Source organism: Labrus mixtus, chromosome 1, assembly GCF_963584025.1.
Source record: "Labrus mixtus chromosome 1, fLabMix1.1, whole genome shotgun sequence".
NCBI lineage: Eukaryota > Metazoa > Chordata > Actinopteri > Labriformes > Labridae > Labrus > Labrus mixtus.
In genome coordinates this window covers 22,041,294-22,057,083 of record NC_083612.1, presented here as the reverse complement: position 1 = coordinate 22,057,083, position 15,790 = coordinate 22,041,294, and the positions used below count along the sequence as shown (strand labels likewise).

Sequence of the window (15,790 nt, the reverse complement as noted above, 5' to 3'; positions counted from 1 at the left end):
AAGGTACAAGTAGTATCAGAAGAATGTATCCCAAATACAACCCCCAGGGTAATGCACAAGTTATAATCAAGGTTACCTTTGAAATTATTCAAAAGTATGAAAAAAAAAACACATAACAATTGATAACACCCCAAAATACACATTCATGTTTTCTCCCCTACAAATATGTTCAAAAATTTGCCAAATAGGCAAATATTTATTACTTGATAATTTCCAAACCAAATCTGTCTATATACCACAGAAGGACATCGATTTATTGATTGTTATATGAGGTTGTCTTATTAACTTGTTTTCCATTTTTCATTATACTAAATTTTTTGCTTATTATTTACTCAAAAATATTGTGGTTTGAACTTTTAGGCCACATGTACACATAGTAAATGCTGATAAAAGTTTGAAGTCAGTGAAATTATTAAAGAATATATATTATATTGTATCAAATTAGGTCAGGAAGCTAAATCTGGCAGTTTTCATCCTTTGAGCTTATTGGAGGATGTTGCTTGGTAAACAAGGCCCTACAAAAAGACTCAAGCTGATATTTTACCACTCATCAAGTTAAAGAAAGCAAATAATGACTGTTTCCTCCTCTCCATTATGTAGCCTGCAGACGCTGTCTTTGGATGGAAACCACCTCAGCTCCCTGCCTGAAGAGCTGGGTGGCCTGAACCAACTCAATGGCCTTGGGCTTTCTTTCAACAACTTCTCTCACATCTCTGCTGTGCTGGAGAGATTGAGTGCAGTGGACAAGCTGGCCATGGCTGGGAACAGAGTGGAGTGTCTAGATTTGTGTACTCTGGCCAAAATGAGCCACCTGAAAAACATCGACCTCCGGTAAGAGGCCAGCCAGGGGGATAAACAGCTCTCAGCCTCTACAATTCCTCAGTCCCTTCCTGCTTTTCTTCCTCTGTCGATCAATATGAAAAATACAATATGTAATGTAAAGAGACGCCTACAAACACTGTCAGTCATCCAGTGAGTAAGAGGGCACAAGAGAATAACGCTGCAATGCCATCTATCTATAAAGTTTTTCTTTTTAATGTTTTTCCTCTGGCATTGACAAAAACAAATATCCTGACACAAACACGAGTTTAAGAACAACAGTCATTTCCTCTTCCTTCCCCACTCCTCTAATCTTTACCTTTTTATTAAACATTTATTTATAGATGCCAGGTTTGCTTAGCACAATGTTTTTTGCATTTCTGCATTGCCCTGCTTCACATCTTTGTTCACACCTGGAAGCTGTCTAGAACTACAGCACTACACTCAGCAGCTACACAGGAACAGTTGGAGGCTGGGTGTCTTGCTTCAAAGGAACAGAAAGCTCATCTCAGATAAATTCAAACCAGTCTGAGGATCAAACCAGTAAATAGTGTTAAAGATTATCCTAGCCAGTAGTCTAAGGTAGTTAAGTTGTGGTTTGGCAATGGCAGACTATTTATAAGAGCAAGGTGCATCTGTGGTGGATTAGTGGGCTTGCTGCTCTCAGGAAAGAGAAGTTGTAGTTTATTAGCAGGATAGGATGGGATTAAAGGAGTCTGGACCTCAGTGCAGTGTCAGCGTGCAGTCATGAACTCCAATTCCTCTGCACTTTTTGTCCAACTTCTGGTTGTTTTTCAAAGTAGGTTACTAAATATGGAGAAGTTGTTCCTATTAAAGTTAGGGGAGAAACTAAGGCGGGTCCCAAATGTATCTTCAAACAAACACAATATCTTGGATGTAAGATTCGTATTAGCTTTTTGGGGGCTTTTTATGCCTTTATGAAATAGGACATCTTGAGAGAGACAGGAAATATGGGTAGAGAGAGTAGGGGATGAAATGCACCGAATAGCATCAAGATCGGGAGTCGATTTTGCAACCAGTGCGAAGAGGACTGTTGCCTTTTTACATTGGGGGCCTGCTTCAGCAACTGAGCTAAACCAACACCTCTTTGTCTTAGATTTCTAATGAAACTTTTATTGAGTGGTATGTGTGAGTTTTGAAAATGTGGTTTATTCTTTCTTATTTTCTATTCAAAATGGTTGTCCCAAAGAATTTGAATATTTTTGCACTTGCCTGTTAAAATGTTTAAGCATAACTCAAGAAGATGAACATCTTCTTGATAAATTCTGGGTTCATCTTAAGTGTATTTTCCAGAAAAAAGGGAGGAGGAAACAAATGTAGTGCTATTATATATTTTGTCGAATTTACAGTATTGAAGAATGAATGTGCTAATTTTGAACGTCATATTTTATATACTCAACTACTGCAATTCATCTTTCATATCAAGTATGAAATCAGAATCCTCCACTGCATTGAGTATGTATTTAATTTCATATTAAAGCTTCATCTAAGACATAATTCTCAGTGCCAGAAGATCCCTGGAATAACCAGTGATATTCATCTCTTGTCCTCCCTTTCAAACATAGATTGAATGGGCTGCGCTGTGTAAAAGCTGAGAATACAGAGGCAGTGAGCCAGGTGACACAGCTTGACTTGCGGGACAACTGCTTGGACTCTCTAGACCTGAGCTCCATCTGCAACCTGGAGACTCTGCACTGTCAACGAAACCAGCTGGGGACACTCACACTCAGCGGCTTCACTCTGCGCATGCTTAATGCCAGCAGCAACCGTGAGTCAAATAGAGCATCAACTAGCTGCTGTTACTGCCTCACTGACTGTTAGTCTGTATGTATGTTCAGACCCTTCTCCCTTGTGAAACATTCTGCTTATTGCTGCTTTTATCTACCCACAGGCCTCACAACAGTCAACATCTATCCAGTCCCCAACCAGCTGACACACATGGACCTATCACAGTGAGTTCTGGCTGTGAAGGAGTGTCCATTGTCTGTGTGGTCCCAGATTTTATAACAGAGGCTGTCATATCTAAAAATAGCATCGGCACATTTGTCTTAATGTTCATTTATCCGTTTTATCATTTTATCCATTTATCATTTATATATATTAAATTGTTCAGAAGATAAAAAAAATATATATATATTTTTTTTCTTCTCAAAGTGTGCTCTATATCCTTATTGTCTTTTTGGTAGAATTGAAGATTTACTTCTGGCTGTATGAATTTTTCTTTGCCTTTCAGCCTGCATCAAGATTTGAGACTTAACATATGTTCACAAACCTTTGACTGATACATATCTATGTACAAAATGTGATGGATGTAGGGCTAATTATGAGCAGTAATTGTTACACTGTGTCAGAGGTTATATAAGCTGTTATGTGTTTCAAATATACCTCTATTACACAATTTATTAGTGAGTGTGCAGACAATATTTATCAAAGTGCATATCTACATCATTTGCATTCTTAGATTACCCTGCAGGTTAATGCCAACTCTGCTCAGTTTGAGTGTTTATGTGTGTCATTCTATGTGTGTGACTGTGTGTGTGTTGAGACAGGAACCTTTTGGAGTACCTTCCGGATTGGGTGTGTGACTGTAGAAAAATTGAGATGCTGGACGTCACCCAAAACCTCCTATCCGAGCTTCCTTCAAGGTTACTGGCCTTTTTTCTATTTTTTTCTATTTTTTGTCACTTGCTCTGAAACTTTAAATGCCATTTTAATGCAATTGACAGATTGCTATGCTGTCCTGAATAAGAAGTGCAGGTGTTACATTACACACTTTCATACTGTTTTAATTGATTTATACAGGGAAAGAATATAACACATCAGTCACTTTGTGAAAGACAGTGTCACTGTCAAACAGTTACAACTGGGGAAAAATTGGCATTACTCTAGCACTTATTATTCCATCTTTCACTTCCAACCCTCTAAACATTACACAAGTATTTGTTTGCACTTCAGTAAGACATCAGAAGAACTTCTGCAAATGAATTCATATTCCTCCATCCACTATACCTGCTCATGACTTGGGTGATGGGTTCAGGACAGAATTGGATGCTGCTGTGCTGGTCTGTTTCAGCCAAGCTGAAAAGGTCACTGATGGATTAGTTCCCAATAATTCCCTCCCTCCATCCTTACAAGTAGACAAGTCTGTATGTGCAGACAATTTTCTTTGGCTCTTTTCCTTTTTGTAGGTCTGTTTTTTTCTTTTTCTTTTTTGCTCGTCTCTAACGCTCTTCTGGCCCCTGACAGACTGCTCAACAGCTTGAGTTTAAGAAAGCTGCTGGCAGGGAACAATCATTTGGAGAGAGTGCCTGACCTACTTGACCACATCCCCCTAGAAGTTCTGGACCTCCAGCACAACAAGTTAGCCGAGCTCCCTGAGAGTCTGTTTTACAAGGCCTTAAAGTGAGTCTTTCAATCACTCTTTCTCTACTGATAATTCTGTTTCCATTTCAGTTTTTCCTTAAGACCATTTAAGCTACTACTTGTCTCTTTGGTTTTGGGGATAAAGTATAGACTGTATGTACTGTAGGGATTGTAGGGAGCACTACGGACTGTAACTGGAGCTTCAGTTGCCCTCCTATTTCCTGTGTGGTAAATCACTTAACACCCATTAGCAGTTCAAATGCTCTAATGTACTTTACTGTCTCTAATGCTGAGACGATATGGCAGAGACTGCTTTGTGTACGATGGGTTTCCTGATATGTTGTCCAAGAGCTGCGCAGCTCTTAAGAGAAAATAGACTCTAGACTGATGGAAACAACTGCTGGTTATAGATGTTTTTTTTAAACATGTTTAATATATTTTCAGATGTGTAGACACGGAATAAATAAAAAAGGCCAGTGAGATGTCAACAGTCTTGTGATATTTGTGTGCTGCAGAGAAGTCATTTCACTTTTGTAGTTTCTGACTGATTTAAACAACAGCTTCACAATGATTTGCATAGAAAATGACTTAATAATACCAGTTGCATAAGAAATACTGAAGCTCAAAATACTAACCCCCTTTTCTGTATTAGCTCAACAATATGTGAATAATTTCCTGCTTATTACTATGAAAATAAGAATAAGAAATATTGTCATGATAATACCAATATTCTGCTGTTACTTTTGTTTGAACAAAATCAGGGAACTACTCCGTTAATATTATTTCTAAGTTGTTCTACAGCTTCCTGAATTCAAATGTACTGTTTGGTTTGTTTTTGAGCATTGTTTTTCATTCTGGCTGTGACTTGTTGGGCAGATCACTGCATAGACCTTTTTCAAACTATTGTATGTCTTCTATTTATTTGTCTTCTCTCACAGCCTAAAGTATTTAAACGTGTCGGCCAACGTCCTGGAAATGATTCCTCCCAGCAGCCAATCAGAAGAAAGCCTCAGCACCCTCCAGGAGCTCTACCTGACAAGGAACAACCTGAATGAGAACTGCAGTGCTCTGTTGGTTGGACACCAGAACCTGCGGATCCTGCACATCGCCTACAACCAGTTGCTCTCCTTTCCTGCCAGGTGTGTGTACCCCTGTCATTTTCACTTACGTATTGTTATGTCCTTTACAAATGTTATCTTTTTTCATTGTCCTGTTGATGATGTACCAGTAATTATTCTACCTGTGTGTCTTCAGTAAGCTCAGCAAAATAGAAATGCTGGAGGAGCTCAATCTGAGTGGCAATAAGCTGAAGACCATCCCCTCCACTGTGTCCAGCTGTAAGAGACTGCACACCCTCATAGCACACTCCAACCACATCACTGTCTTCCCAGAGATCCTCAACCTGCCTGAGATCAAGGTCAGACGTTTCCTTGTTTTATTTACCAAGCCTGTTCGTGTGATTATGCTCTACCTGCTTCAGCCTGTGTGTACTTTGTGCATTTATAGCTTGTAGATCTGAGCTGTAACGAGCTGACTGAGATCCAGCTCCCTGAATCACTGCCCGCCACTCTGCAGGAGCTGGACCTGACAGGAAACAGCAGCCTGATGCTGGAACACAAAACCCTAAATGTATTCAGGTGAGTCACAGAACATCCAGAACTGTTTAGTCATAGGCAACTGTCTTTGTGAAAGGTCAAATATAGGCACCCTGGCTTCAGATTCTAGTAGTCTGAAGGCATACTGGAGCAATAGGAAGTCATTCTCATAGATGATAAATATAAGAATATGATGAAGCTGTATGACCAGAGGTGGCAGAAAATTATTCATTATATATGTGTGTGTACTTATTGTATGTAAATAACATTTTTCTACCATTTTCTACTCCTCTGATAGTCACATCACCACCTTGAAATTAGACCAGAAATCCACGACAACACCAGGAGACTCCCTGAGTGCCTCCACTCCATGGAACCATGGTTACTCTGAAATGAGTGGCCAAAGAAACAAGTGAGTTCTTCTCTGTGTCTGTGTGTCTGTTATTGTTGTGTTCTGAAAACATAATCTATCCAAATTGTCTTACATTCTACATGAGTGCTTCTTTACTGCTACCACAGTAGCTTTAGATTAAGTACAGTAGTCATTTAGTGCTCTCCCTCAGGCACACTTTCCAGTCTGTATGTTTTATTCATATTCATTTTTTCCCTGTGTCCTTTGCTGTCAGGTATACAATCACTCTTTAACCCTTGTTTTGCTGCAGTCTGTATGTAATATATCTGTCTGTTTTGATGATGCTGTAAAGCACAGAGCAGAAGTCTGCCACTTAGTCAATATTTGAATCATTGGGAGTCGCCTAGCACTGATGTCCAAGCAGTCAGTGGATCTTTTTAAAGAGGTAAACTGGCAGTGGAGACGAATCATTCTATTGGATTTAGTGCATCTAACAACATTATGTGCACCAATAAGAGCCCTGCAAGCATGTCCGCTCCTCCAGGGTCACAGCCACCACAGGGGGCAATACAGCAGTGTCTTTCATCAGCTGGCACCCCCACCGTTTCCCTTGACCTGGAGTTGGCGTGTTGCATGCTGAAGTATGTATGAGGTTTGTATAAGAGCTGCTGAGTCATCTGTTCATGCGTTGTGTACAGGTTGTGTGTGTCTGTGTTGGCTGTCGACCGTTTTGGAGAAGGAGTGGAAGCATGTTATGGGATCTTTGATGGAGACCGCAATGAGGAAGTGCCTCGGTTGCTGCAGTGCACCATGGGAGATGTGCTGTGTGAGGAACTGCAGCACTCCAGTGTTGACAGTGTCTATATGTGCAACACTTTCCTCACTTCACACAGGTAAAACATTTTGTTCGTTTATTTATTTTTTGTTGTATTCAAATTGCTTCCCAGAAGAGTTTTCGGCAGCTTCTTGCGTGTATTTCTTTTTAACAGGAAACTTGGTATGGCTGGCCAGAAACTTGGTTCTTCTGCCTTGCTGTGTTATATTCACCATGAGCCTTCAGATCCAGGAGGCTGCTTCAGCCTCACTGTGGCAAATGTGGGAACATGCCAGGCAGTGTTGTGCAGAGATGGCCGGCCTGTTCCTCTCTCTAAGGTTTACAGTTTGGAGAGCTGCAGAGAAGAGATGGAAAGAGTTAAACTCAGTAAAGCCATTATTACAGAGGTAATGTTTTATTCCTAATGCACGTTTTTTATAATCTGAACAATATAAAGAACTTTTTGTTCAGTGTAAATGTACAGCTTAATATGCACAGGTGTATTTCTTTTTAAGTTGATCTACAATTCTAATGGCTTGTTTTTTGTAGGATAACAAAGTGAGTGGAGTGACATGCTGCTCTCGCCTGCTGGGCTGCTCTTATCTGTCTCCCTGGGTGCTCCCAAAGCCTTGGGTGCACACTGAGCCTCTCTGTTCCCAGGATGAGTTCTTGATCCTGGGGAATCGAGCGCTGTTTGAACGTGTTTCTTTCCAGGAGGCTGTGTGCACTGTGCAGGATGTGCGGGATCCTCGTGCTGCTGCTAAGAAACTGTGTTCTCTCGCCCAGAGTTATGGCTGCAAGGACAACATTGAGGCTGTGGTGGTGTCCCTGCATATAAGTGAAGACAGCTGCACCTGTGAGCCACCTGCCTCCTCAACTGATCCACGAGTTCCCCCACATATCCCTGCCCCTGTGCCTGTTACTGTGACCCCAGGTCCAAGTGACCCAGCCACCCTTTCATGCAGCAGCGGTGCTGTTTCAGAGTTCAACAGTGAGACATCAGCCTCAGAGGTTGGCAGCGAGGCAGGATCCACTGCCTCAGATGAACACCCATCCTCTGGGCATGTAGCTCGACCAGAAAGACGCTGTAGCTTGCATCCTGCTACCACACTATGTGGGATCATGGTGCTAGGCGCTCCAGGGACAGGAACCCATCCAGGCCTATTCCAGCGGCAGCCCTCCTCCGCTACTTTCAGTAACCAGTCTGACAACGGCCTGGACAGTGATGATGAAGCTCCTCTTGAGGGTGTTATTTCCAATGGCAGCAAGTTAGAAGTGGAGGTAGACATTCACTGCTGTGCTTTCCAACTGCGGTCAGCCTCTGACAGCCCCAAAGACTTTGACCTTGAAAAGCGAGGCTCTGACTATCCCAATGGCAAAATGTGCAGACAGAACAGCGTGGTGGTCTCAGCAACAAATGGCTGTCTGCTGGCTGTATGTGGAAGAGAGATTGCTGACCTCAAGAAGTCTCCTTCCACATCCAGCCTGTTTGGGAAGAAGCTGTCCAATGGCTCCGTTGTTGCCCCTGAGGACAGCCATAATCTCATTGAGGTGGCCCTTGAGGCTCCTAAGAAGAAGTCTGGGTACTTCACTGCTCCAGCACAGCAGGACCCTGAGGACCAGCTTATTTTGCCTCCCGGTCTGGAGCAGGAGGTCAGAGAGCAGCTCAGAAGCCAGACCACTCTAGTCTCAGCCCCCCCTTTACCTTCTTTGCCCCTGGCATTTAAGGACCCAGTGTGGGATCACCCACATCCCCCTGCATTTGCCCACAACATTGTCCCAGGTCCAGGCCCAGTCCCCATCCTACAGCAGGAAGTATATGATACTGCCCTCTAGAGGGGGTGCAGGGCACAGCACAGTTGTGTATTGCTGCAACTCTGATCATGCCATTCTGGAGAAGATGAGATTTCTCATACATGGTGGATAATCCGACTCAAGTTGCCATTTGTGGAGGCAAGACAAACCTGTGAGACCTTGAAAGTCACCATGTCATGTTGCACAACGAATGTGGGTAACATAGGGTTTATGTGCTGAGTGTGAGTAGGCAAAAATGAGAAACAAAGATCCTGGTTCACATAACAGGATGTTTTGTGAACCATGAATTTCTGGCAATAATAGATCAAATCAAGCCTGAATTGAAATGGGATACATTGTGTGTTTAAACATGTAAGCAACATTTCCCTACACTTGGATAGAAAGTAATCTAGAGGCAGTGGAATGGTTGTGTTCAGTAAGGTAGGATCTTCTTTGCGGGGGGCTCTGTGGTCTCTTAAGTCCTCGAAGGAAGCCCTGTGACTGAAACCTGAAAAAGTGCCTACTGGAGACAACTCAGCCGAGAGCTCTCCCACATCAAGGCTGTGTTAGGAGATGTTAGCTTGCTTGTAAGATATGAAGGAGGGGTGATGTCTTAGACGGACCAGTGCCAACACAGCTTCTGCTCCCTATTACTGTGGCTTGAAAAGGAAATTAAGAAGTTTAATTGCTTGATAGACACAAAGTTAAGAGAAGATGAAGACAGAATTGTGGCATTTATATATCCAGAATTGGTATGGTTGGATTTTTTTTTTTTACATTCCCAAACAATATAAAGATAAACTTCTATATGAAATACATAAATTCTAGAAAATGTGGTACACACTTAGTGTGTGTACACAATTAGCAGCCAGCTGAGGTAGGATGCTTAAACTGCTGACATCAGGATTGAGAAGTGTTGCTATTTAGAGAAATTAATTTTCAATAGATGTAAAAAACAAACTTCAATTCAAAAATCCTTCAACTTTTATTTGAATTTATAGTGTTTGAGAATACTGTTCGATCATGCACTGCACAGATTATCCTGTTGTTTCTCAAATTTAGTCCGTTTTATTGTCACTGGACAGTAGACTGGTGATTTGGAAATCATTAATCAATTAATATCAGTTAATTGATCACAAAGCATCACAAAGATTCGGGGCACAGCCTACAGTTCTTCAAGTGCACACAAAAATTTGTGACATAGAAACACATTATGTCTTGCCATAATTTATTATTATTAATCTACAGATTATTAAGTGAAGTGAGGCAGCAGTAAAAGGTGCTGAATTAATAACTCTGGTTCAGCGGGTTGCATTTCCTTCCACTAAGTCATACAGTCCTTAAGATGTTGGTATCATCGGTTTACAATCTGTTTTGTGTTTGGATGTTTCTAATGGCAATTTTTCTAACACTCTGTTATTATTTGTAGTGTCAGTGCATATCATACAGCCCCTGAAACTGGTTCTGCTGTGGTTTTTAAAAGGCCAAAGTTGATCATCATTTGATGTATATTTCCTGTGCATTTCTGATATTTGTTATCTGGTATTCTGCCACATAGCTGGACCTTTCAGTTTTCCCCTTTAGCCTTAAAGTAACCAAACTTGGTATATTTGAAAGGAGAAGCCCTTTTTGTATCCCATTTGTGATTTTCTTTTTGTGACTGTGGAATTGGGCAGTGTATTTTCTTTCAAGCGGCCCCTCTATGCTTTCTTTGCTCCACAGGAATGAGGGACATCCTCAGTGACAAAGCCTTAACATATGAGTCTGAACTTTTTGTTGCCTTTTGCAAGTTTTTGTCTTTTGAAAAAAAACAAAAAAAAAACACTGTTTAAAGCACTTTTTACAGAGAGAGATAGTAATATTCAGAGTTATGTAAATTTGATTTAATATAAAAGAGATTTATCAACGTAGTTTCCCTGAGTGTCCTCAACCCAACATATCACCTCTTGTCTTAGAATACTTTGCCAACAGAGATGATAAGGATTTTATTTTTGCTGCCAGTTACATCTGAATTTTATAAAAGACCTTAACCGATATGAATATATTTATCATCAATACCTCAAACAGCATAACACACATCCATATGTATTCTTACACAATACACTAGAGTAACTCTTTCTTAACTTTTTGTTATCCATAATGTATATGAACTAATATTGACCCCTAACCATCTGGCATACCTAAGGCTTTTTTAAATACTCCCTGTAATAATGATGTGTAATTAAAACAATAGTATAAGATAGGCATTGCTTTGATCCACATTGAAGCATTGGTGTTCTGCTTGTTCAGAATTAGACACTATTTTCAACTAAAACTTGCAGTTTTATTTTTTTCTGAGTTAGAAATGGGAAATTGTATTTTATGAGTCTATTTGTTTTGAATTTGTTTCCAGTCACTTTATTTATCAGACTGTGCAGTGTCTAAAATGCCAAACACCTGGACTCTCTGTGGGTCAGACTGTGGCCAAACCTCCAGTATCAGAGCCTGCACATGGTGTCAGGCCTCTTGTCTGATGGTGACCAAACATGGATTGGCGCTGCAGGCTCACCTGCTGCAGGAAGAGAAAGAAAAACTGTAAGACAGATTATGATTGTGAATTATGTCGGCTAGCACTCGGAAAAGTTGGAACTGTTGAGAGGGGAAATGGAACTTTCCTTTAGGTTTTACAAAATTGTGGTGTTCACAACTATTGTTGAGAATTCACTCGTACAAATATGCAAAGTGTCAACTGTAAATATAAATCTATATATGTCTATCAAAGCTTCATTTCACCTTAAGCTACAAACCCCTATTTCTATATATGTCTGAAAATGACTAGTGACTGACGTGTGTATGATGTGAAATCAGTGTTCCCCTCCTTCAGCTCATCTGCAGTTTTATTTATTTGGCTCACCGGGTCAAATCACGTTGGGACTACATTGCACTGTTTCATTTAGTGCTCTTCAAAACTGCCTTGGTCCTTTTTTGTCTATGACTGTACACTATTCTATGCATCTCCTGGTTGACACCATAATTCACCCGCGTTCTCATCTTGTATACATTTGAAGTGTGTTGAAACAACGATCCATCTACGTACTTACCGCTGTTCATGTACATAATGCCATCTGTGTGTGTAGATACGAAGAGGAGGGAGGAGCTGATGTGGTGGATTGGCTTAAAATATTCCCTTTAATTCTCACATGTCTTTCTATAATGCTTGTTGTACCCTTTGTGCAACTTCGAGGGATCATTTCATCTCTGCACACATCTTTAAAGTCTCCCTGTACAACTGCATTGCAAACTGTTTGTGTTTCTGTGTAAATTAAGTGCACATGTACAGTAAGTGTATGCATGCCTGTGTGAATAATGGATTGACTGTATTTTTGCGTGACGAATGAAACTGACCCAAGATGTTCCATTTGTTTAACATGTGACCAAAGTAGCCATTGTTTAATCCCACAGTTCCTTTCTCTACATTATTTTTTAGAAATGCTTGAATATTTTTTCTTAATGCCAAGAAGCTGATGTTTATTTTTGTACTTAATTGTTTCATGCAAATGTATATTCCCCTTCTACTCTAACAGAATTATAAATGGTTGGGATTCTACAGAAAGGGATCACTCATTATGGTACTTTAATCTAAGGTCTTGCTCCTAACATTACTGTATCAATGTTGAACGCATGCTCCCAGGATTGCATTGAATAGGAGCATCGAGTACAAACAAAAGGTGATTTATTTGTATGAAATTGAGCTTGTCTAAGATTTGGGGGTTTTGATTCGATTGTGCAGATTACTGCTAAAATTGTGTTCGATGTTTCATGATTATAAAAACATTATTTAGGGGAAAAAAAACTATCGATGAGCACTTTTGCTGTGTGTCAGACAGAAATTAACTCCTGTAATCTTTGAGTGTAGAAGATGGTTGTTGTTTGATTTAAAATGCTGCTATCATTTCTTTTACGCAGTTGAGCTGTTTAATTAACTTAAAGCCAAGTAGCAATAAAACTTTTTACTGTGAATTGATTTGGTCCAGTGTCCATATTGCTCACCTTTTTTTTTAAAGATCTCATGCCAATAAAAAAAAAAATCCAAATGACAGATTTTGTCAAAATAAAACATGTCCAGTTTATTTTGTAATTTATGCTTCAATCCAGAACTATACTATAAAATGAGAACATGGAAAGGAGTATTGTATTTTCTTTTTATGATTTTACCCTAACTAAATTAAATCTAAAGCTCTGAAATGTTACCATAATTGTGCTTCTGTGTCAGATCTGCCATCTACTGGCAGAGCTCGGAATAATACTAAACCTATATAGTATAATGGTGGAGAAGACATATCCCTAGAAATTCTGGGGATATTTCAGGCATTTATTAGTTGTAAATGTATTCAAATCTCGCTAAAATGAAAGCTTCAAGTCATTGGATAACTCTTTACCCTAACACTGATCATTTACAGACTGATCTTCACTGATAGCTTAACATCTAAGGAACAATATAACAATATGTTCAGCCTGTGTCGTGGGAAATACATTTTGTCTACCTATAAAGGATGAAGGCCTGTGAAACCTCTGGGAACTGTACATGGGTATCTTATCAGATAAACATGTTCTTAAAGTAATGTATCCTTCGTTCAAATTGCTCTTTCAGAAAGAACACATAAATATATAAGAGGGTTTAACTTACGAGTACTTTTTGCCCAAATGTAATTAACAAGTAGTAACAGAAACATAATATATAGCATGAGTTGTTTATTAAGGCACCATTCAAACAGATGTAACATTGTAAAAGATAAAATACACCGCTATGTAAACTGTTAGTGATATTTATTTAAAAAATGTGTTTAAATCTTACGAAAAAAAACTTTCAGAGCATAAAAAAGGGCTGCAAAAAAAAAAATATATATATATATATATCACAAAAAAACATAATTCAACAAGGGTTACATTTCTGAGGGATATAAACAGGTTAAAAAATCTTTGTTAAAGATGATCGTCCTCGTTTGTCCTTTGCTTCTTTAGCTCCCGTACTGACTTGAAGGCTTTGACAGCTAACACTGCGCCAAAGATAAAAACAAACACCCCCAGCACCGCAAACAGACCTGCTGCAATATCTGCACCATGGAACTGACACTCAAAGCCCTTGTGACCTTTGCTCTTGTACATCTGTTCTCTCTCCTTGCAGATTGGACTGTCATAGGTTTCCTGTAGCTTAATAAAGTAGAAGGCCAGCGCTGGGATATAGCCCAGGCCAATCAGGAGGTTAAGCAGAGCCTCCCCTAGCAGCACGGGGGGCCAGCGGTAAGGCACTCGGAAAACCCCCAAGGCAAGCATGGCACAGGCGTAGATCATCAAAACCCCTCCGCATGCCATGGTGAAGATGTAAGGAGGCCGCTTGAGCTCATGGAAGAGGCGGTCCAGCTCCTTCACGCGGTCTGCGTCAGCTCCAGTGAAGGCATTGGCTCCACCAAAGTGATAATAGTAGATTCCACCCAGGCTGGCCAGGTCTCTGTAGCCCCCATTGTTGCTGTACGGCACTCCGGCACAGATGACAAGAAGAAGATTCATAAACAGCTCCATAACCTGGCAGAGACCTGGGACACACAGGATAAACACACAATAATATGAATGTGAACCAGCCAGGCAAATTTAGTGTTACGATTCCAAGGAAAAATATACTACTTGCCTCTAGAGGTTAAAATGTATCTGAAATTGTAAAGAGCTGGTCTTTGGTGCTGCTCGTAATACTCCGCTTCCGAGTAATAAAAAGAAGTCTCTCTGGACCTAACAGAACAAAATTATGGGTCAGATTTGATTTCTGTACACAACATGCATTTTAATAGAAATAATGAAAAAAATAGTAAATTTGTATATGTGTAAGACATTACAGTGATGCCTGGTAACACAGTTCCTTACAGTCCTGAGGGTCTTTCATGGTCAGGGTTTCTGTAAGCAGGTGGCTCATTGTGAGAGGCGCTTGTCACGTCCCTCTGTCTGTTGTTTTGTTTGGCCCTCCTGTCACCAGAAGAGCCTCTCTTGTCCGCTGCCCTTGGGTTTTGGTCGGGACCTCTGCTGTTTGAAGTGTGGTGGTCTCCTTTGTATGGATAGTCCCTCTCCCTGCTCTCATACTCATCCCTCCTCTGGTGGTGTCTTCCCCTCTCTGGCATTTTCCTTCGCCTAGAAGGAGATTACCGACATGAATCCTATTACAGACACTCTTAAACAAAGTGGATAGTTGGCTTGTGTTTCTGCAGCTGCCACTAAGGACAGTAAAGCAACGTGGAGGATTATTTATAATGGATTATGTCTATGTGTGAGGAAAAACAACCTAAAACAGAGGTTTCTTCATTTAAAGGGCTGTTAGGGCAGACAGGTGTAATAGTCTTGGTGCCCAATCAATAAAAACACATGAAGACATAATAAGGAGGGAAGATTCAATCACAATTGTGTGTTTTTACATATTTGATTATACTAGCCCATAGCATGTTTTTGTAAGAGGCCCACGACACACAGCAAAGCCCCCCCTACTTTGCGGTGAGTTTGTCCCTTTTCCGTTTCATGTTTTGACTAAAATGAGAAATAAAAAGCAATCGTGCATGTACGGCTACCAAGATACAGGAATATGTTTTCCTATTTTTGGACTCTGTGTTAAATGAGTTCGTATTTCTGTAAATACCTATATCTGTAAAAACGGCCTACCTTCACAGCTTCCTGTTTCACAGATTTCCTTCACCTGTCGTCTCACCTGTTCTGTGTCACGCCCACTAGTCTCGAATTAATTTTATGGGGAAATTGGATTTTACATTCATGCTGCTGATCTTGAATATCGTTATTTAAACATATTTGTATGTGTATGTGCATTCTGTATATTAGTAGTATATATTTGTCATGTAAACTACTTCATTGTGGTTTCTGTGTAAACAGTCAGACAGACTATACTTTACTAGAAACTACATATAAACGGTGTGTTTGATTGAAATGTCACGGGACAAGAGGCTTTAACAATAGAAAAAAAAATCGAAGAACAAAAAGTTGGTTTAAATCGTGCTCAAT

The 15,790-nt window shown here is 40.2% G+C and overlaps 2 protein-coding genes across 3 annotated transcripts in view; one reads left to right on the top strand and one right to left on the bottom strand.

Annotated features, from left to right (window-relative positions):
• The window catches only part of phlpp2 (PH domain and leucine rich repeat protein phosphatase 2), a 37,790-nt gene extending 25,033 nt beyond the window's left edge, over positions 1-12,757 (top strand). For both annotated transcript variants that reach the window (XM_061038455.1, XM_061038447.1), the window contains exons 8-19: positions 601-831; positions 2,406-2,608; positions 2,732-2,792; positions 3,390-3,485; positions 4,087-4,242; positions 5,142-5,342; positions 5,458-5,620; positions 5,710-5,840; positions 6,097-6,210; positions 6,849-7,043; positions 7,140-7,371; positions 7,514-12,757. In XM_061038455.1, the coding sequence (XP_060894438.1) occupies positions 601-831; positions 2,406-2,608; positions 2,732-2,792; positions 3,390-3,485; positions 4,087-4,242; positions 5,142-5,342; positions 5,458-5,620; positions 5,710-5,840; positions 6,097-6,210; positions 6,849-7,043; positions 7,140-7,371; positions 7,514-8,800 (3,070 nt within the window). In that variant the 3' untranslated portion in view covers positions 8,801-12,757. The remainder of the gene's footprint in view (positions 1-600; positions 832-2,405; positions 2,609-2,731; positions 2,793-3,389; positions 3,486-4,086; positions 4,243-5,141; positions 5,343-5,457; positions 5,621-5,709; positions 5,841-6,096; positions 6,211-6,848; positions 7,044-7,139; positions 7,372-7,513) is intronic.
• Positions 12,758-13,474: 717 nt separating this feature from the next.
• On the bottom strand, positions 13,475-15,730 carry marveld3 (MARVEL domain containing 3). The gene is made up of 4 exons (XM_061038491.1): positions 15,437-15,730; positions 14,654-14,914; positions 14,424-14,521; positions 13,475-14,331 (listed from the first exon to the last, which is right to left on the bottom strand). The coding sequence occupies exons 2-4, from the start codon at positions 14,902-14,904 to the stop codon at positions 13,721-13,723; spliced, it is 960 nt and encodes a 319-aa protein (XP_060894474.1). The 5' UTR covers positions 14,905-14,914; positions 15,437-15,730; the 3' UTR covers positions 13,475-13,720.
• Between the last annotated feature and the right edge of the window lie 60 nt (positions 15,731-15,790).